Source organism: Rattus rattus, chromosome 4, assembly GCF_011064425.1.
Source record: "Rattus rattus isolate New Zealand chromosome 4, Rrattus_CSIRO_v1, whole genome shotgun sequence".
In the NCBI taxonomy this organism is placed as follows: Eukaryota; Metazoa; Chordata; class Mammalia; order Rodentia; family Muridae; genus Rattus; species Rattus rattus.
In genome coordinates, this window is record NC_046157.1 from 23,701,003 (window position 1) to 23,723,462 (window position 22,460).

Below are 22,460 nucleotides of genomic sequence, written 5' to 3' on the forward strand. Positions count from 1 at the left end.
TAATGTTTTTATACAATCTCTTGAGATCCGAGGACTAGGTGAGGGGTGAAGATGCAGAACAGATGGGGCATTGCTAGAAATCTCACAGTAGGGCAACGGCAGAGTCAAGTCCAAACTCTTCTGATTTGAAGACTATTCCATTATGTCTTCACTGAGTCTTCATTCTTTTGGGGGGTAATTTCTCTAAATCTCTGTCCCTCTTCTGACTCCTACAGAGATTTAAATGACTTCTCTATCCTACATGACTTTCAGTGTTATCTGTGCTCCACCCCTGGATATTTGGCCCTCAGCCACTACACACACAACTGTACCTCAGTTGGGCGTACTTCTTGGAGGCACCCACATTTTCTGAATGGACTCCTGAAGGAAATGGAAGACATTGGCTTCTAGATGCAAAATTTCCACTTTTCCCAGTTCCTGTAGAAGCCCCGTCCCTGCCAAGAGCTAGCGATATGTGTTATAGATGGAAACTATTAAAGCTATTAACTCAATAGTAAACTTCCCGTAAACTGTCAGACTTTCATTGGTTGTAGTATAGGGAACACTGATGTCCACTGAGAAACTCAGGTCCCTAAAGTGCTCTCATGGGAGTGGTTCAGAGGTCCTGCTGTCAGATAGCACACTGGAATAGGCAAACGGTCTATAGACAACATTCAAATAAATATCGAGCCTTGAGTATGCATGTGTCTAAGTGTGTGTAGTTTGGGAGCTTAGAAAAGTCAATGAAGGCTAGACTACAACTGGATACTTAGTCTGTATCAATTCCTTTCTCTTTTTAAAAAAAGACTCTCTCTCTCTCTCTCTCTCTCTCTCTGTGTGTGTGTGTGTGTGTGTGTGTGTGTGTGTGTGTGTGTGTGTGTGATTGTGCCAGGCATGGGGACTGTGGGCTGGAGGAAGGCTGTGTGAGAGCATCTCCTATGCGTTAAAAGTGTCGCCTTTCTTGAAGACCTTGTTGAATATGAGCACAACCACTTGAGTCTTCAGATATGCGTGCATGAAACCAGACTCGGCCGCTTATCTAGTTGCTGCTGCCTGTTCCCTAGCCTGTCTCACAGGGGTTGATAAGGAGCTGAGTGAGGTGAAGTAGGAAAGAGACCAGATGGAGAGCAATCCTTAATTCTCTAGTAAGAGGCCATGTTAGTAGTTGGTTTCTAATCTCCAGCCCCTCCCCCCAGCACTGTCAATCAGATGGGTAGGGGTGGAGTTAGATGGAGGACATTAGTTTTTCAAGTTTGCAGACTACTTATGAGTAGCTGGAGAGTGTCTGCTGTGCTTTCAAACAGAAGCAGGCCCTTTATTCTGGTTCCAGGGCTGACAAATTGGAGCAGTGGGCTTTGTAGTGTTACATGTAATCAGGCTGCTAGCACCTAGGGTTAGGGTTAGGGTTAGGGTTAAGGTTAGGGTTAGGGTTAGGGTTAAGGGATTAGGGGCTAGGGTTAGGCTTACAATTATGGTTATGGTTATGGTTATGGTTATGGTTATGGTTAGGATTAGTCCAGGAAAGGGTAAGACTGACCAGAGGCAGGTTGAGATTCTGTGTTGTTGTCAATAAAACTTCCCCCCGAGTCAGCCTGGGCTTTAGTTGTAATGGTTGAAAGAAGGAATGTCTCACAGACTGTATGTCGGAGTGGCTCTTAAGTAGAACAGCTACCCCAGGGCCCAAGCCCTCGGCTCTCCTTTCCCTGTTTTGGGTGGGCTTCAACTGGACCCTGAGGAGCTGGAGCCCAGGAGCTCAGGCTGGCCACCCTATTTTTAATTCCAGGACCTTGGGGAGCAGAAAGAAGCCTGGGGCTCCAGAAATGAACAGCATGGAAGTGTGCAGCATCAGTGAAGAAATTGCTGGATGACCTAAAGGGAGTTGTCCCAGTGGTCACAGCTCAGGCCTGTGAACGGCAGGCTCTGCAGGGTGACACTACTGATTGTCCCTGTTAAGTATCGCCCTTGGCACTGTGGGGTCTGTGTTTACCATCCTTCCTTTGTTTGGGGAGGACCAGAACTTATTTCTGTTGGAAATGGTACTGGAACTCTGTATGCCGCGCTTTCGTGGCGGAGATCCAGTCTCAGAACGAGGGTTTTGTAGCAGAGAGCATTAAAGCTCTGGCGGGAAGGCAGGGGTAGGGTTGGACCAGGCAGGAATCACTCAGCCAGTGGAGCCTATTGGAAAACCTAGTTAATGGTGGGAAGCAAAAGGTACCAGGAGGTACCAATACAACTTAGTGGACAGAGGGCTTGCCTAGCATACATGAAGCTCTGGGTTCAACTCCCAGCACTCTATTATATATATATATATAGATATTATACAATTATTATATATATTATATATGTATATGTATTTGTATATATATATGTGTATATATATTGCATTAGACAGAAAAACTCATTCCAACCATCTCCTTTGCTCTTTAAAGAACCACACAGATCCTCTTTGCTAAGGGCAAGTGTTATTTATCCTGTAACCCAAGATGTCTTCTTCAGAGGGGACAGAAGGAGGTGGAGGGTTTGAGGCAAGATATTTTGAGGATCAGAGGCCATACTTCTGCCACACTGGCAGTCCAGTCCTGTCTGACCTTTCCTCTGCCCCTGTGTTCTGCCTAACCAGAGTCTGGGTGAGGCGAGACCTCCAGTACCTGGGTTGAGTGTTCCTAGGTGATGGGTGTGTTTTCTGCGTGAGGAGCACAGATGACTCCTGCCATCAGATACGCTGCCTCCGAGTACAGAGGAGCCATCGCTTCAAAGGTCAACGCAGGAAGGAAAAGCAAAAGGAAGCAGCGTTCTAGCCATTCCCTGTCCACGTGGGTAGTCCGCCAGCCACCAGGAATCCACTGGTGTCTGTCTCCTACTTCCGCCATTTTAACCCCCACAGTTGGGGCTCTTCTGTTGGAAACCCCGTGTTTTTTTACGCAGGACCCATTGAAATCAAAGAAAGGGAGCATATTTTATGGGCTTCTTTATTTATGGATAAGCAAACAAATGGTGACTCGCCAGGGACTTCGGGATCGTTAGTGCGAGCAAACTATTGTGACAGCAAACACAAGTCCCCATAAATCACTGATACCGGGGTTTGAGGACTGTTCCAGGTCGAAACCTTGAGGGCAAAGACTGAGCTGATGTAAAATGGGCATGGGGAATGCTGCCAAGGTTTACACGCCCCGTGAACAGAGACGGGGTTGCTAAGTGCACATCACCCCACAGGACACGAGAGGACGTCTGAACACTCCGTTAAATGAAAACCAAGGGTCGTCCTGGAGCGTGACAGTATCCAAAGGTGTCAGGAACAGTACTGGGGCAGACAGAAGTCACAGCAGAACCAGAGGCAGAAGGCACAGCCCTGCCATTTCCCCCTCCTGCACAGTGCGACTCCCCTCCCCCCAACCTACACAGTGACAAGCAAAAGCCTTGCCAGGTTAAAGAAAATAGTGAGAGAGACGGGCTCTGTGTTTCATGACTTTGCTAACTCAATACAGACAGAGCTTACAATGGTGAAACAGGTTCCTTTGAACATCACTGTGCCTCCACATTGAACATAAACAGGGGTGAGAGTCACCTCCCCTCTCCAAGTTTTCTGTCTTATATAGAACATGTAAGTACCACACTATATATAGTTATATATAGTACATATAAGTACATATAGTACACATATAGTTTACTCTCTGTCTTATCGTATATAAATATGTGGCGGAATCTTAGGCAGGGATGAGAAATATTTCTGCTAAGGATTGCAGCATCTTGAGAGCCATTCCACCTGGCCTGGCACTTGAGAGAGACAAGCATGTGTCACCAGAGGGCGTGTCACGAAACAGCAGGTGCCAGCACCAAATTCAAAGTCACCCAGGAGGGAGGTATGGCCGAGAGACACTGTGTGCTTAGTACTCAATTCTGCTCCAGTAGAACATGGTGCCCAGGAGAACCCAGAACTAGAGTTTAAAGTGGGAAAGAAAGGAAAAAGAAGAATTAAGATTTTTAAAAGACACATCTACTGTCATATGAAACGACTGCATTCCTTCCGTTCCGGCTTTGGCGACACTGGGTGTCTAGTAGGAATCTAGGCGACGGCCATCTTAAGGGCCAGATGCTGCTACCCATCCTATAATCTTCTGCCGCTCACAGCGAGCTCTCCATTCCCCACACACCCACCCCACTTCCCACCTAGGCTCTCTGACTTCCCAAGTGCTCTTCTCCCATTATCCCGGCTAAGCACTCTCCAATGGGCTTCTGTTTCTAGCTCTATCTTGGATGCTCTGTCTTCCTAATGTTTTTATTTATTCGTTTCTTTTTGAGATGGGTTCTTCCAGAGCCCAGGCTGGCCCTGAGCTTCCTACATAGCCAAGGATGACCTTCTGATTTCAACCTCCGAGTTCTAGGACTACAGTAAACCATGCTGGCTTTCCTTTGTGCTGGGATCTAATGCGGGCGTTTGGGCAACTAGACAGGCACTCCACCAGCTGAGCTACATCTCTAGCCGTTGGGTCCCTTTCTCTCCTCAGCTTAAAGCCTTACCTCCCGAGGGATTTCCCTAACATCCTCAAGCGCTCGCCACCTTTGAGTGACTGCCTCTGAAGAACATCACAGACCCCTACGAGCTGGAAAGTCCGAGCTGTTTCAGGTCTGCCATCTTCTTCCAGGGATAGCCACGCCATCTTGCTCCCCCGAGCCCCAGCCTCTCTATCTATAAAATAACTTCATATCTTCTCCGTCTACCTCAGATCTAGGGCTGTAAGTCAGAATGAAATAATAATGTGAGCCTAATGTTTACTGAAGATTATGTGTCAGGCACATCTGTCTTCAGAGCTCTCTGAAGGGCCGGAAGTACAGGGAAGATAAGTGATAACCCAAAGTCATCGGACCCAATGGACTTTACAGTGTTCCTTATCAAGCTTTACGGGAAAGCCCTCTGAGAACATGGCTCTGGTATGCCCAGGAGTTCTTCTCAAGCATGGGAAGATATGCCTACTGTTCCCGAGGGGTTTCATATAAAGACTATGTGTCATGGTATCTCATCGACTGCAGACCCCTTCTCTGCTGAACCTCAGGAGACATTTACAGTTTCTATGATTTAGAATTCGCTACTCGTATACAGTGTTGGTTGGCAACTCCATGATACTCGAACGTCTTTGAATGTCCGGTAGTTCCTGCTCAGATAAGACACTTTCCTGTTGTCTGTTAAATTCATTTACTACATGACCGAGCCTTTACTATGTGTCATGCTAGGTACAGGGAAACAGAGAGCAGCTGGTCCTCTGCCTCTGACGGCATCAAATAGGTCACAGGGACATCATTTCACAACAGAGAGGAAGTCCTGAGAGCGGTCGTAAAATACTTCCTGAGGGAACAGCTTTCTCTCGCCTCCCTCATTTATATCCGCTCACTCAGCACTTTTCAAAGTATAATTGCACACACACCCTTCAGGGGTAAATGAGGTCAAGAATATTTCAATTTTTTTCTTTTGTTTAACATGGGCTCTGGTGATGCAAAAGCAGCGTAAGGTCGAGTCTCAGCGAGGATGGAGGCAGGCTGACTAAACTGCACTGACGCCCACTGTATTCTACTCTGCTATGCACTTATTGAGGGAAAAGAAGAAGCAGGTAAGTTGGAACTGGTATTGTCTTCCATGGAACAACAAAAACTACTGGTCGGATTGTACTCTGACCTTTGATTACACATCTTTTTAAAATATTCTCTATGACTTAAAAAAGAAATCCGTGGCACATTGAAATACAGTTCTCCAGAAAGAAAGCACGTGTGTGATCGATTACGCACTGACCTATTGGGTTTTTTTTTTTTTCTTTCTTTCTGGAACCATCATTTTTATTTGAAAAAAAAATCTAGAAAAGAAGCAATGGTTATGACTGTTCAGGTGCGTGGCTATTTGGATAGATATTTTCTTTGAAATCTACAAAATTAGTCTGACAGCTCAAGGAAAACACGTGACTGCTATCTACTGCCGATAATAAGTTCGGGGTTTGAAGCAAAAATCAGATCTCTGGAAGACTGAATGGGCTGCCTTGTGTAGCAGGCTTGAGTGGGCAGCCAGCACTGGGAGCCAGAGCTCTTGTCTAGCCCAGTGTGCCACATAGAGGCAGCAGGGAGTGATGAAAGTTTCCGAGGAGCTAGGCAAACTCAGGAGCCCTCTAGAGAGGTGACAGGGAAGGCCTAGAACTCTAGCTGCAGTGAGTTACTTAGCTGAGGAACACTGATGGAGTTCACTAAGAAGCCCAGGTAATGCAACCTAGATGCCTAGGTGGGCATCTAGAAGAAGGGTTTACTTACTTGGGTGCAACCTTTCCCCAGGAGGGAAGTTGGCATTCCACACCTCAAAGGAACCTATTGTCCTTGCTCTGGTGCTAGACGTTTCCTGACTATCTTAGCTGCAAACCTTGTTTTCCGGATTTTCTAGGGTGGTTGAAATAGCCATGGACCGCCTCAAGTTCTCTCCTTAGTGTCCCTTTCTGAAATTAAATGTGCTGAGGATACTCACGGTCCAGCAGAGAATAGCAAATCCAAACCAGGCAACTCCCCAGGCATGCCGATCCATTGGTCCAGAGATCAGTTCATAGCAGCCCTGGGAGGACAGAGTGAGCTCCGTTAATAGGGAGAATCCTGAACAGAGATGCAAACTGATCGGGAGAGCCCATTCCCAACAAATCAAGGCCTCCAGAGTCCAGCTGACAGCCGTGCAACGTTGCTCTCTGTGTGACTCTGCTGAAACTTTGGGAGATCACAGGGAATGCCCAGGAAATGTAGAGTCCATGCTGATTCCCTGCACCCAAAGGTCCAGAGGCAAGTGTGCTAGATTGGCCAACAAATTCCAACCACTCTCCTGGGTTGACCATGAGGTTTAGGCTCCACCCAGTGGCTACAGGTATGCACTGGATGCTCTTTCTGTCCCCCAGGATCCTCCCATTTGTAAATTACATACACACTCTCCTCCACCCCCCACTGCCTGCAAAACCTTTACTCTCTTTTCACTGCAGGATGCCCACATGAAAACTCCTGGAATTTTCCTTAATTTCTTTATCCAATTTTCAACACCTAAGCAAGTCCTTTAGGGTCTATTTAAAAGTATATCACAAATACAAACACTCTCGAGTCTCCTCGTACCACTTTGGCCCCTCCAGGGCTTTATTTAAGGGTTAAGCTCATCTCTAGGAAGAGCATGCATGGACCTCCTCCTGTGGTAAGGATTCAGCTAATCAGGGCACAGGGCCTAGCACATCTGACTCCACTCACCGATCTTGGTCTTTCCATCCCTTCTAGACATCTTGCAATCATGCTGGCCCCCTAAGCCTGGTCTCTGCATTTCCTCTAAAATGCTGAGGAGGGCTCTGGTCTTCGCACGGGCTGTTTTCTTTGCTTAGTAGTGCTCCCTAACGCTTTATAGTTCCTCATCGCAGCGCATAATTCCGAATTGTGTTGATGTCCTCTCAGCAAAGTCTCTGTGGACAGCCACAGAGAAAACGCTCCCTTTAATCACACCCCACTTTCAGACCCTGCTTTATCTCTGCTCCCGGCGCTTACCACCCCCTGGCATTTGACTGTGCGCTCTCGTGCGGTGTGTTTACTATTTGTCACTTATGATAGAATGCGACCTCTGCAAGGGCAGCTATTTCTCTCTTGTTAATTGTTGAATTCCAGAAACTAGAATGAGTGCCCGGTGTATAGTCGGTACCTAGTAATAGTTTACAGAATGATAGCTTGTGGTACCAGCATTCAGGATGCTCAAGCAAGAGGATTCTAAGTTCAAAGCTGGTCTAAGCTACAGGGTGATGGTTTGTATATGCTCGGCCTTGTTGGAGTAGGCGTGTCACTGTGGGTGTGGGCTAAGAGACCCTCACCCTAGCTGCTTGGAAGTCAGTCTTCCACCAGCAGCCTTCAGATGAAGATGTGGAACTCTCAGCTCTGCCTGCACCAGGCCTGCCCGGATGCTGCCATGTTCCTGCCTTGATGATAATGGACTGAATCTCTGAACCTGTAGGCCAGCCCCAGTTAAATGCTGTCCTTATGAGATTTGCCTTGGTCATGGTGTCTGTTCACAGCAGTAAAACCCTAACTAAGACAATGAGTTTAAGGCCATTCCAAGCTCTGCAAAGAGTTGAGAGCCATCCTGAACTACGGAATGATACCCTATCTTAATCAAATGAATGAATGAATAAACAAACAAACAAAATAAGCAGACTTAATGAAAGTTATTAGGTAATGATTACAACCCTCACTTGGAATACTCAGAATACACCCATTCTCTTGAAAATCTTGGGAGGAAATCACTAATCTAACACAGCATGTAAGAGTCAGTTTGTGCCGAGTGCTGGGTGTCGAGGTAGGCACTAAGCTGGGGCAAGAGAGAAAGGCCTCTCTTGTCTTTGTGGGACTCATAATATTAATATTTTGAGGTTCTGTCATCAGTATTTGCATGTAGCATTTTCAAGGCTGATGGTGAAGCTTAAGTCTCTCTCTCTCTCTCTCTCTCTCTGTGTGTGTGTGTGTGTGTGTGTGTGTGTGTGTGCATTTGATCAGCTATGTAAAATTCTGCTCGACTTTCCTCATTGCTATACTTAGTCTGACTTCTCTACTTTTGTTAGTTTTTACAGCTATAGCAACACTGGTGTGTGGTGGTTGTTGAAAAACTTCAATATGGCTATGAAAAGAGAAGCCGTTCACTCCTTCATTCACCTATTCACCCACCCAACGTTTATTGCGTGTCTACTTTTTGCCAAGTATTATGCCAAGTACCTGAGGATCTAGACCCGAGTAATGCAGTTCTTAAGGGAGCTCATGCAAGCGTTTGGACAAGGTAAGTACAAAGACAACAGCCAAAGTATAGTAAGTATCAGGCAGATTTTGTGATCTATAGCAATGGATTGTTGGAGTGGAATTACCAGCACCTCACTGTTATGTTAGAGAATGGGGATGTGTGGGAATCTGGGGTGCTGAGAAAGGGAGTCAGAAAGGTGGATAGGTCGGCTTATGTTCACAGTGAGTATGGTTGAGGAGGTGGGGACAAAGGGAGTGAGGGACCGAGGAAGAAGTGGTTGAAGAGTGGGTCTAAGTGGTGATGGCTTATGCTTTTGTTCAACTGGCTGATGGCGGAGACCCCGGAGGCAGGAGGCCAAAGGAAGGTGTCAGGATGGGTGTGGAGGTCCAAAGACAGAAAAGAGGGGAGGGGGCTTAACTTTAGTTTCTTTTAAAGCTTTATTTATTATGTAGATACCGTTCTGCCTGCATGTATGCCTACAGGCCAGAAGAGGGCACCATATCTCATTACAGATGGTTGTGAGCCACTATGCGGTTGCTGGGAATTGAACTCAGGACCTCTGGAAGAGCAGCCAGTGTTCTCAACCACTGGGCCCTTACTTTCTTTTCTTCTTCTTCTTCTTTTTTTTTTTTTTTTTCTTCCAGAGCTGGGGACCGAACCCAGGGCCTTGCGCTTGCTAGGCAAGTGCTCTACCACTGAGCTAAATCCCCAACCCCGGCCCTTACTTTCTAAACCCGAGTAAGTGGTTTTAGTTGATTTCCATGGTGAGTGCTATGGTCGAGGGATAAGAAGGTTTTCTTTGTCCCTTTTAGAGAGAAGTCATGTTTGCACCTGACTGTTTGTACATGACTGTAATTCAGGAAAGACGGGTTTTCACGAGCAATTCCTAACATGGAAATGCTGAAAACAATTTGTGAGTAGTTCGAGTGATAGTTACATCTTATACTGATTATGAACAACCCATTTAATTTTTATTTTGAATGTAACTGACTGAAGCAACGTCGTAACAAGTCTGCTGTGCAGCTCAGTGACGGTTGCTCTGAACACTGCAATGAAACTGTCCGAATCACTGCCTTATCCTTTGTGAATTATCCAACTGTCGTCCAGGTACCCTGCCAGGTGTAACAATGGTGTCTCTCACGCTAAATGTGTGGTTTGCAGCACTGACTTCTGCAGGGAAAAGCCCGATGTTTCTCAATGATTTGACAGGCTGACATGCGGCTAGGCTTCCTCACAATGGCCACACCCAAAGCAGGACAGAACATTTCAGTATGCTATGCCAGCAGGCTGCCTACAGGGGTGCGAGAGTGCTCGCCAAGACTCTGCGGGGCTGCTTCCCAGCCTTGATTGGTGCAGCATCTGCTCTGAAGCCGTGTGGCTTGGGGTTGAAACCTAGCAGCCATTTACTAATTGTGTGGGCTTGGGCAAGGTCCCAGCTAGCATCTCTCGCTTCGTTCCCCCGTGTACAAACTGCAGATCACAGCCAGCATTGACTTTTGAGCATCACAGACAATATAGTCTGTGTGTGGCACATGGCACAACATCTGGCACTCAGGAAGACCTCAATAAATGTTTCACGATCACCATCGGGGTCACCTTCATCAGCCAGAAGCACTTCCGCAAAAACCCAAATGTATGTAAATCAACATCAGCCCATATCACCAATCAGATAATGCATCACCTCTGACCTCAGCAGTTGCCGGTGCTTTGGAAACTAAATAATATTCTTTCCTATATCATCCCTTCCAATTTACATTTTGCAAGCCTTCGTCTTATGCAAATATTTCTTTGAAAACCCATAGTAAACTTTACACAAATGTCCTTCACCTACGCAAAATTGGTTAGTGCTACGGAAATCTTCCTGTCATAGTAATTTTTACTAAAAATAAATTTGCAACAACTCCCAGTGAGCACTCCCAGTGTTCTGACAGAGAAGGAAGCCGATGACACGAGCCTTGGGGGAAACACGCAGAACTCCTGATGGCCATGGCTCACAGCTGACCATTAAATTCTCCATAAGGGCTGGGAGCACTTTCTGCTAGTCTTCGGAGGGGAGACAGCTCACCTGACTGTGGTAATAACCAGGCACTCCGAGTTTGCAAGCGTCCAGGTTGAGGGGCTCTTGAAGCTTGTCCATGACACAGCACTGCCGAGGCCAGGGGTAGTCAGCATCGTTATTCTCCACTCGGAAGGCAGAGGTGTATTTCTGCCAGTCTGACGGACCGTTTACCCCACAGCAGTGGTCCTGCCAGAGGAGAAGAGACACAAAATTATCGTTATGGTCCACACCAGAGCCACCAGGGTTACAACCACGACTCCGTGGGGAAAGTATTCAAAAGCATACTGTATCTTACAGGACGAAAATATTTCCAAACTGGAGCTCAACGTTTTTCTAAGTTTCCGATAATGTTTTAATGTTTGCTCTTCTACTGGCCGTGAATGGGCACATTACTCTAAGTTTGTAAGGCAGTGGTTCTCATCCTGTGTGTCACGGCCATTTCAGGACCACATATCAGCTACCCTGTAGATCAGATATTAACATTGTGATTCATACGGTTTTGAAGTGGTGACCAAAAAAAATTTTTATGGCTGGGGGTCACTATAACATGAGGAACTGTATTACAGAAAGAGTCATAGAATTAGGAAGGTTGAGAACCATGCTCTAAGCCTTCTTTCTTTTGACTGTAAATGTGAAGTGAACAGAGTACCTACTTTATAGAGTTTCTGTGAGGATCAAGGGTGTAACTATAGATGATGTACTTGATACAACACCTAGCTCATAGTAAACTCTTAGTAGGCATTAATTATTATTATTATTTATAGCACGGTACATTAATCATGAGAGAAGTACAATTATTTAAAAATCACAAAACAGAAAGTTTTAATGGTTATTAATACTAGCAATTATTTATGTTTATTTATTTATTTAATTTATTAAAGGTAATTGCTAGCAATTATTCATGTTTTTTCTATATTCATAATATTTTCCTAGAGTAATTATGTATTCTTTTTATAAAGGAGGAACGTAAACTGGAAAACATTTCAGATCTGGTGGTACATAGCTGTCCCTCTATGTAAGAAAAGGGGGTCAACAGATACACAGCTGATGTCCTGATCCTCTGGACACAGCCGAAGAGAAAGACTGGAAAATCCATTTCATGTTCTTCCTTTTATCATAAGTTCTGCCAAAATGTTTCAGGGAGGAATAAAAATTGCAGGCCTCACCCAACTTTTAGAATAAACACAACCAAGGAATTCTGAGGGCACAGATCATCTCGAAAGGATGTACCGTTTTGCCATTTAGATAGAGGAAAAACTAACCAGGAAAAAGATTTATCCTGTGCAGTGTGTGTGTGTGTGTGTGTGTGTGTGTGTGTGTGTGTGTGTGTGTGTGTGTGTGTGTGTAGCCAGAGCTTGATGTCACGTGTTGTTCTCAATCTCTCCACATTATTTTCTGAGGCAAGGCCTCTCACTGAACCTGGAGCTCACCAGTGGGTCTCAGGAAACCCTGTCTCGGCCTCCTCAACACCATGCTTACAGACAGACCTACATCCCATATCCCTCCTTGTATATAGGTGCTAGGGATTGAACTGTGGTCCTCATGGTTGTGCAGCAGGTGTGTGATTGAGTGAGTGATCTCTCCATCCCCTCAGACTGTGTCCATCTCTCCATCCTCTCAGACTGTGTCCATCTCTCCAGCCCCTCAGACTGTGTCCATCTCTCCATCCTCTCAGACTGTGTCCATCTCTCCACCCCCTCAGACTGTGTCCATCTCTCCAGCCCCTCAGACTGTGTCCATCTCTCCATCCCCTCAGACTGTGTCCATCTCTCCATCCCCTCAGACTGTGTCCATCTCTCCATCCCCTCAGACTGTGTCCATGTCTCCAGCCCCTCAGACTGTGTCCATCTCTCCATCCTCTCAGACTGTGTCCATCTCTCCAGCCCCTCAGACTGTGTCCATCTCTCCATCTCTCCAGCCCCTCAGACTGTGTCCATCTCTCCAGCCCCTCAGACTGTGTCCATCTCTCCAGCCCCTCAGACTGTGTCCATCTCTCCAGCCCCTCAGACTGTGTCCATCTCTCCATCCCCTCAGACTGTGTCCATCTCTCCAGCCCCTCAGACTGTGTCCATCTCTCCAGCCCCTCAGACTGTGTCCATCTCTCCAGCCCCTCAGACTGTGTCCATCTCTCCAGCCCCTCAGACTGTGTCCATCTCTCCAGCCCCTCAGACTGTGTCCATCTCTCCATCCCCTCAGACTGTGTCCATCTCTCCAGCCCCTCAGACTGTGTCCATCTCTCCAGCCCCTCAGACTGTGTCCATCTCTCCATCCTCTCAGACTGTGTCCATCTCTCCATCCTCTCAGACTGTGTCCATGTCTCCAGCCCCTCAGACTGTGTCCATGTCTCCATCCCCTCAGACTGTGTCCATCTCTCCATCCTCTCAGACTGTGTCCATGTCCATCCTCTCAGACTGTGTCCATGTCTCCAGCCCCTCAGACTGTGTCCATCTCTCCATCCTCTCAGACTGTGTCCATCTCTCCATCCTCTCAGACTGTGTCCATGTCTCCAGCCCCTCAGACTGTGTCCATCTCCTAGCCTCTCAGACTGTGTCCATCTCTCCAGCCCCTCAGACTGTGTCCATGTCCATCCTCTCAGACTGTGTCCATCTCTCCAGCCCCTCAGACTGTGTCCATGTCTCCATCCTCTCAGACTGTGTCCATCTCTCCAGCCCCTCAGACTGTGTCCATGTCTCCATCCCCTCAGACTGTGTCCATCTCTCCATCCTCTCAGACTGTGTCCATGTCCATCCTCTCAGACTGTGTCCATCTCTCCAGCCCCTCAGACTGTGTCCATGTCTCCATCCTCTCAGACTGTGTCCATCTCTCCAGCCCCTCAGACTGTGTCCATGTCTCCATCCTCTCAGACTGTGTCCATCTCTCCAGCCCCTCAGACTGTGTCCATGTCTCCATCCCCTCAGACTGTGTCCATCTCTCCATCCTCTCAGACTGTGTCCATGTCCATCCTCTCAGACTGTGTCCATCTCTCCAGCCCCTCAGACTGTGTCCATGTCTCCATCCTCTCAGACTGTGTCCATCTCTCCAGCCCCTCAGACTGTGTCCATGTCCATCCTCTCAGACTGTGTCCATCTCTCCAGCCCCTCAGACTGTGTCCATGTCTCCAGCCCCTCAGACTGTGTCCATGTCCATCCTCTCAGACTGTGTCCATGTCTCCAGCCCCTCAGACTGTGTCCATCTCTCCATCCCCTCAGACTGTGTCCATCTCTCCAGCCCCTCAGACTGTGTCCATCTCTCTAGCCCCTCAGACTGTGTCCATGTCCATCCTCTCAGACTGTGTCCATCTCTCTAGCCCCTCAGACTGTGTCCATGTCCATCCTCTCAGACTGTGTCCATGTCTCCAGCCCCTCAGACTGTGTCCATCTCTCCACCCCCTCAGACTGTGTCCATCTCCTCGCCCCTCATTCTTTGTTTTAGTCAGTGCATCCTAAGGGCAATGGGTTAGTAAGACGGAAACATGGCCATCGTGTTGGCAGGACGGAAGGGACTAGTATCATGGAAGTAGAGTGCTGTGGTCAGAAGTCAATTGGATTTGGCCAATAGCAGTTGAAAAGTGTGGAAACACAAGCAGCAGGCACAGGTTTCTCTTCTGAGACTTGTCATGCACTAGAACTGCATAATGGGTGAGCATCGGGCAGGAGTTCTCGAGGATGTTCTTGTAGGCTGATGAGTCAGAGCGGTGTAAGCCAAAGAAAAGGGGAAGAACTTGGCATGGAAGCCAGCGATCTGGGTGCGGGGCAGTCTGTCTGTCTTGGCTGCAGACAAACATGGATGGGCAGACTTTCTGGGAGAGAGAAGAAATGGATCCCAACTGATTGTTTCTATATTCTTAAGGCATGAGGTGCAGCCATGGCTGAGGCTGAGGGTGGGGAGGAATTTTGCAGAGGTGAAAACTGGAAATCTATTCAATAGTGATGATGCAGATTTCTTGGAAAATGTGCCAGGAAACAGAGTGCCCATGTGAGCTTTCTAGTCAGGAATTTAAATTAGTATGAGTGTGGGGGGGGTGTTCCCAGCAATAGTTAGCCCTTAGGGGAGGAATGGGCAAATACTGTGTTAACTTTCATAGGGCTAGGAAGGAAAGATGAATGTAGATTGACCACAGAGCAAAGGAGCCAGCAGAGAGCGAAGGTTATAAGAGGAAGCATGAAGGGTGTTGGGAAATGAAAACATGGATAATTGATTAGAGGCCCCAGTGGGACAACATGATGACATGAGGATGTTAAAGCCAATGGAAGAAATTCTAGAAGGTCATCAGAAAGTGGGTGGTACAGCTACTGGTGACGACATGCTGGCTGTTGCCATGGAGAAAGGTGGCTGAGGTGAGGGAGGAGATCTGTGGGATGCAGCAAGGTAAGGAATCCACAGCAGATGTTGTCTGAGTCCCCATGGGGTTTTTGAAGGTTCATTTAGGACACGATGATTGGACTGTGAACGACAAGGACACAGTTGGTGATACTGAAATCCCTAGTGGAAGGAGGCAGGGGAATGATTGTGGGCAGTGTGGTTGATAAATAACTACAGTAAGAAGACCCTAGGCTGGAGGCATGGCCTTCAAGGTTTTGAACAAGGAGGGAATCAGGGGAAGAGATAGTAGAGGAGCCATGCAGGGCTGAGAGGAAACCTAGCCAATTTCTAGGTCCCATGGCACATGAAGGTGAGAGGGCAGGCAGGGGACACTAGAGGATCGGGTGTCTAGTGAAGTAGGAGTGTAAAGAGAGAGTTGAAAGGGGTGAGGTAGACTGAAAGTCTGGTGTGTGTGTGTGTGTGTGTGTGTGTGTGTGTGAGAGAGAGAGAGAGAGAGAGAGAGAGAGAGAGAGAGAGAGAGAGAGAGAGAGGAGAGAGAGAGAGAGAGAGAGAGAGAGAGAGAGAGAGAGAGAGAGAGAGAGAGAGAGAGAGAGAGAGAGAGAGAGAGGGAGGAGAGAGAGAGAGAGAGAGAGAGAGCTAGAGAGAGAGAGAGAGAGAGAATTGAATTTGCATGTGTGTATGTGTTGGGGCCAGTGGAGAGTTGACTCACATTAGCGGTTACACACAAATACAACATGGGCAGTACTCTGGGAGATTGGGTGTTCTGACGTCATTTGGGATAGACCAGTAAACAAGAGGTATTGCTGACCTGACGTGGAACAAGTCTCCTCCTGAAGAAACCTGCTGGAGGCGCTGACCTCGTTCCTACCCACATTACGATGTGTAGCCGATCACCCCAGGACCACACTCCTACCTGCAGCATGAGCCTATCCCAGGTCTTGGTGACATAGCTGTTCTTCCATTTGTCGTCATTGGTTGGGGGGCTGTTGTTTTGATACCTCATCAGCATCTGCTTCAGGAAGAGGTTGGTCGTGAACTGCAGGGGCGGGAACAGCACGAGAGAATCAGCACACCTGCTCCCTAAAGGGCCAAGTCCTTTTGTAGAGCCTGTAGCTCTAATTGAGCATCGTCTTGGAGGGAAGCTAAACCCAGGGGCACTACGCTCATTTGGTTGGGGTTGCTTTGGGTTTCCGTATAAGAAGAAATCGCTGCTTGACTGGGGTAGAGAGGTGTCTTAAGGACTAGGGAAACAGTGAGAAACAGAACCAGAAAGATCCTGAATTATGTCTTCCATGAGGCAGAACATGCAGAAAGGCCCTGGTGCGGATGATTGGCGACCAGTGCTAGGATCACAGCTCGGGGGAATTGGGAAGCAGGAGGCCCTGACTCAGCATTCTTGGTGTGACCTGTCAGCCATTTATCCCTAGATACATTTCTTTCTTTTAATGCCTTTCTCTTGAGATTTAGACAAGACAAACAATGTACACTTAGCACGACCAGTGCACAGTGAGGGGTGGAAGCATGTCGGTCGCTAGAGTGTCACTTTTCCTCTGCATTTGGGACTATACTCACAAAGTCTCGTTGTGTGGCTGCTGTGATGCAAGACGCCACTTCAAAACCATACACTATAAACATCATGATGAAGTACTAGGAAGGAAACAGATGAGAAGAGAGGATTATAATAGACATCTCACCAAGCGGTCGCTGTGAGTTTTAAGCACGTTCATCTAAAAGTGCTACCCAGGCAGTCAGGCAGCACAAGCCCCTTCTGGTCAGCTGCTTGGACTGGGGCTGTGCTAGGTACTGGGAACAAGGCGGTACGTGGGTCAGTTCTCTGCTCATCTCTGGAAGGAATGGCCATTCAGTTTGGAGTTTTCTCATCCGGAACTCAGCACCCTGAATTCTATTTTAATACGGGGGAGATAATATAAACAAAGAAGGAATGTGTGGGCTTTTCAGAGTTTTCTTTTGGTTACACCCACATGCCTGGTGGCTGGCGAGACGGCCTTAGTGCGTCATGTACGACACCGGACACTGCAAATCTCTCCAAAGTGGGAGTCATTTTCTTCATGAATTGCTGAAGAGGTAGAACCACAGAAGTCAGGAAAGGATGGTGACCATGTTTAATGCCTTGTGTCTTTCCTACCCAGTCTCACCTTTAAGGAGCAGGCAGTCTTCCGGCACTGTTCACACAGAACACACACCCATGTTCCAGTGATACCAGCTCAGGTGAGGGAAGCAGAGCTCTCTATGTGCTGCTTCTGCTGTGTGTGCATGGGTTGCAAGTCACTGTGTGTGAACAGCTCAGAGCAGCCTTGTCCCCAGTGTCTGGCTGGCACAGAGCTGGATAGTAGAAGCCTTTCAGTGAGAGCCCCTGCCTTGCACGCTTTTATACATGCACTGTCTCTCCTCATGTCCGTTTTGGGAAGAAGGACTGTAGGGTAGGTAAGGGCAACTTGTCCTCCCTCTTTGGGGTGTTTGTGGGTTCAAGGGTCAGGTCCCTTGGCTGCTTTCACTGTCTGACCCCCCAAACAAAATAAAACAACAACCACCCCATTCCCCCCAAAACCCCAACCACCTCTATGGGAAGAAAATCAGGAAAGAGAGTTTTCAGAGACTCCAGTAACCCTCCCCATATTGGCTACTGCCTTGCTTCCTGTCAAGAGCTCTCCTTACAGAACCTCAGGACCCCTAAGGATTAGGCCAGAGAGAAGGCCAGGGTGCAGCCTGAGGTTGTCTTCAGGAAGATCTCTCAGTTCTCACCCTCTTCCCTGTGTTCCTTTTCCTACTCTCTCAGAGTGCATTTGCCCTGAAACTAACTCCCCCAAAAGGAAACAGAAGGCAAACATTCTGCATTCCTGGGTACTAGGGCAATGGTTACCCGAGAAGCAGACCAACAGGCTCCTTAAGTGGCTGGCTTCTTCCACAGAAGTGGGACTCAGGGTAGGGGAGTTACTGCAGGGGTAGGGAGAGGTATGGGGATGGGTGTGTATGTGCATGTAATGACAAAGACAGGACTGCTATCCTGGGGCACAGAGTAGAAGGTAGAGGGCTAGGCCCAAGTAAGATTCCCTTCCCTTTCATTTCCATTAGCAAAGGCAGAGCTTGACCTAGTCAGTGCCTTGAGACCACAGAGTGGTGTGAGTGGGTCACTCACAGTGGTGCTGTTTGGGGTCTTCTGGGGATCCTGTACTGCAGGGTAAATGTCAGCGTGGGGCATGCAGCCATGTCACAAAAGCTGTTGGCCTTGAACCCCAAAGTCTTCAAAAAAGGCTCTTGTCTGTTTTGAAAAATTCACGTCTACTTTCCGTTTTCTATCTTAACACATCGACACGTAAAGCTAACTAGCTATTTTTAAGGGGGGGGGTAAAATCTAACAAAGACATTCCCATGGTTTCTTTCTCATGTTCATGTCAGTCCTGGCTGTGACTGCTGGGCACATGCAGACCATGGCTGGAGAAGCACACATCTGCACATAGCCAGCTAGACCACCCATAGGCATTCCCACTTGCAGTTCGTTTACCAGAACCTGAACTTTCAACCATGACGGCCATCTTTACCTCCTGGATGGGTGATCTTGCCACAGGGCATCTCCCCTATCGCCCCTTTGGTCCACTCATCTGGAACCCACTAGCCCATGAAAGCCAAAGCTCTTTGCTCACTGGAGAAGAAGCAATTCATCAAAACTGGCCCAGGAAAACAACTGCAGAGAAGCTGTTAGTTGTTATTCTGAGAAAGGGTCTCTTGCAGTGCAGGCTGGTCTTGAACTTGTTATATGGCCTAGGGTTACTAGGAATTGAGGATCATTTTGCCCCTACCTACAGAACAGGTTTGCAGACCTGCTCCACCGTGCACAGGAAATATGGTGCTAGGGACTGAACCCAAGATTTCCTGTGTGCTAGGCAGGCACTCTGTCAACTGAGCTACATCTCCAGTCCACAGAGCACTGTAAGGTCTTACCGCCAAGAGGATTTTCCTGTTGGACTTCATAATTCCTACTATGGCTAGAACAGACAAGCAGAAGAGGCAGATGCCCACAAACATGCCTATCCAAGCTGCCCCAAAGATATCATCGTTGTTGGTGGCTTCAAGAAGTGGGTAAAGGCTGTGTTGGTCAGACACAAAGAAGATACACTCTGCTGTCAGGGCAATCCCACACATCTGGAAACAAGCGGAGAATGAGCCTGTCAGGCTGGTGGTCAAGAACACAGCATGGGGGTGGGGATGGGGGATGGGGAATGGGGTTATGGTAGGTGCAAGCGGTGAGTCTCTTACATCTAACAGAGGCATTATGTAATGATTCTCCAATTGCCAGGAGACTCAATAGCTATTTCTATCTTGCTTCCGTCTTCCATATACCCTCTGCCTTTCTTCCACATATAACTCTGTCTGCTTGCTATTTGGGAGAAGATTTAGGTAGCTCCAGACCATCCATAAAGCCCCTGGGACATGACCCACTCAGACTGTGCATTTTTTTTTTTAAAGTCTTATTTTTTATTCTGTTTTTCTCTTATTTTTTTTCCTTTTTTTCTTTATTAACTTGAGTATTTCTTATTTACATTTCAACTGTTATTCCCTTTCCCGGTTTCCAAGCCAACATCCCCCTAACCCTCCTCTTCCCCTTCTCTATGGGTATTCCCCTCCCCATCCTCCCCCCATTACCGCCCTCTCCCCAACAATCACGTTCACTGGGGGTTCAGTCTTAGCAGGACCCAGGGCTTCCCCTTCCACTGGTGCTCTTACTAGGATATTCATTGCTACCTATGAGGTTGAGCCCAGGGTCAGTCCATGTATAGTCTTTAGGTAGTGGCTTAGTCCCTGGAAGCTCTGGTTGCTTGGCATTGTTGTTCATATGGGGTCTCGAGCTCCTTCAAGCTCTTCGAGTTCTTTCTCTGATTCCTTCAACGGGGGTCCTGTTCTCAGTTCAGTGGTTTGCTGCTGGCATTCGCCTATGTATTTGCTGTATTCTGGCTGTCTCAGACTGTTCATTCTTGCATGAAAGTTATTCTCCTATCCTATCCCATTGCAAACGTTCCTGGGTTATAACACTTGAAGTGTCCTGGCCATTGTCATAGTGGTTCTGGAATCTTTGTGACTCTCTTCCCAGGGCTCATATTCTTTGGACAAAGAGCCAAGGTTCTGAATAATGGTGACTTGTCCGTAGCCACACAGAGACATAGGCAGCCCTGAGCCAAGGACCAGCTTTCTTGACTCCCTGACCACTTGACTCCTCTTGCTCACACAGCTTGGCTTAGCCTTACAGAAGAATATCTGTCCCAGCACCTTCAATAACACAGTCCTCAAGTCAAACCAAGGCGAAACTGGACAGAAGCATAAATGAATGAGTAGCAGGTGTGTTTGGACGCTGACCATGGTGAGCACATGACTCTTAATAGTCATTATGTCTTAAAAATTGGAAAGAAAATAATCTAATTTAATGTTGACCACGGTCTTCTGTCATAGTAGGTGATTACACACAACTATTTTAAGATTCTAGCTAGGATATTTGCTACCACATTTCTTAAAATGAAGTCACTATAAAGGGGAATGACATTTATATATTTTTTAAACTTGTACTTTTAATTTATCTAAAAGCCATGCTAACAAGAAGAAAACAATTTTTTAAAAAATACTCATGACTTACACCAACAATCACGTGTCCAAAAATCAACAGGCCCTGGAAACAACGAACGGTGGAATCGTCTTTGGCCATCTTCAGGATTTCCCACTGGCTGAAGAAACAGTTAAGAATGTCACATTGGAAGAGAGCAGGTAGCAAACACTGCTTCAGTCTCTATACTACCAGCAAATCATGACAACCCTTGTTTCCCCTTTTTGTGTCCAAATCAAGGTCACGAGAGCCTTTAGTAATGGTGGACATTTGATGCCTGAGGTCAGCTATCACAGGAGTTTTCTAAAGAACAAAAGAAGGGCTTTTAGAGTCTGATCTGTTTCCCTCAGGAGTCCCTTAGGGTATGAAAGACACCAGAATCATCCTTCTGAGAGGGGACCTGAGGTTCTTCAAGGTCACCAGGAGCACAAAAAGCAGACCTGTCACAGTGATGACCAGGCTGACACACATTGAGAGCTTCAGGTATTGCCACTGCTGTCCTTGGGCAAGGCCAACTGCCACCATAGGGAAACGAAGAGAGTTGGCTGAGGACATTTGGGCCCATGGGTTAATGTTAAAAATTTTATTATTCTAAAGAACACAGGTTGTACAAAGGGAAGTTCCCTCTTACAGGAGACAAGTGTGGAGAAAAGAGGGATATGTAGCTCCCCTGTGCACTCTTCTAGGGACTTTGTACATAGGGACTAGGTACATAGTAGATTCTCAGAACTCAACTAGAACAAAACGCTGGGAGAGGAGGAGGCTCTTTTATTCATCAGAGACTCAAAGCCTAACTAACTAACTAACTAACTAACTAACTAACTAACTAACTAGCTAGCTAGAAACTATTTATGCAGTTTATGCCAGATGCAACTAAACACGGACCTCTTTGCCTCCTGTAGGTTCTCCGGAAGGGGCCCAAAGTTGGATGTTTGGGTCAATCGTTTTTTGCTTTAGCACTTGAGATGTTGAGAGAAACTGCTCACACCCCGCAACACTTGATTGTTTATTAGCTAACCAATTAAAACCTAAGTCAAAAGGTATCAAATGCACAATACACAAACAATTTGCATGTTGAGGTATGTAAGGATGAATGGGGAAGACGGTTACAGTCTAGGATTCTGTGCTAGGAGAGAGGCTAAGGTCTCAAATCATTAGAAATGCATAAGCGGATGTCTAAATACACAAGTTGGGGCCTGAGTGAGAAGGGCTCCAGCTTAGCCTGGTATATAGAGTCAGCGTTCAAATCAGGAGAGTAGAGGTAGGATGTGGAGGAGGACCGTGGGATCAGTGGTAGACTTTACAAGGAAAGGGGAAGTGAGAGGGGGTAGATTCAGAAGGTCAAAGTGACGACAAGACACAAAGTTAGCCAGTTTAGCTGAACTCGTGGTTTGTGGGGCATGTCTTGCTTTTGTTGTTTTGTTTTCCCCTTCCTTCCTTCCTTCCTTCCTTCCTTCCTTCCTTCCTTCCTTCCTTCCTTCCTTCCTTCCTTCCTTCCTTCCGTCTTTCCTTTCTTTCTTTCTAAAACCATGTGTTTTTGTGTGTCTGTGTTAGTGCATGCTGTAACTGTGGATGCCAGTGTAGGACTGAGGCTTCAGATCCCCTGGAGCTGGAGTTACAGGCTGCTGTGACTGATCTGGTTTGGGTCCTCGGAAGTGAACCCGGGTCCTTTAGAATAGTTTGTGGTCTTAACTACTTTCTGAGATCCCTTCAACCTA

The 22,460-nt window shown here is 47.2% G+C and overlaps 1 protein-coding gene across 1 annotated transcript; it reads right to left on the reverse strand.

Moving 5' to 3' along the window:
- Positions 1 to 2,932: 2,932 nt before the first annotated feature.
- Positions 2,933 to 21,297, reverse strand: Upk1b (uroplakin 1B). The gene is made up of 8 exons (XM_032899389.1): positions 21,143 to 21,297; positions 20,776 to 20,863; positions 19,092 to 19,292; positions 16,704 to 16,778; positions 16,045 to 16,167; positions 10,815 to 10,994; positions 6,476 to 6,559; positions 2,933 to 3,914 (listed from the first exon to the last, which is right to left on the reverse strand). Exons 1-8 carry the CDS (start codon positions 21,295 to 21,297, stop codon positions 3,864 to 3,866), a joined length of 957 nt encoding a protein of 318 aa, XP_032755280.1. The 3' UTR covers positions 2,933 to 3,863.
- Between the last annotated feature and the right edge of the window lie 1,163 nt (positions 21,298 to 22,460).

What these genes read in the sequence shown, in the direction of transcription:
- Upk1b (XM_032899389.1), bottom strand. Translation starts at nt 21,297, where the DNA reads ATGTCCTCAGCCAACTCTCTTCGTTTCCCTATGGTGGCAGTTGGCCTT. An exon ending in GGGATAGGCTCATGCTGCAG is followed by an intron (nt 10,995 to 16,044) that starts GTAGGAGTGTGG and finishes CTCCTCTGGCAG; the next exon opens with GACCACTGCTGTGGGGTAAA. An exon ending in TTGCTATTCTCTGCTGGACC is followed by an intron (nt 3,915 to 6,475) that starts GTGAGTATCCTC and finishes TTTAAACTCTAG; the next exon opens with TTCTGGGTTCTCCTGGGCAC.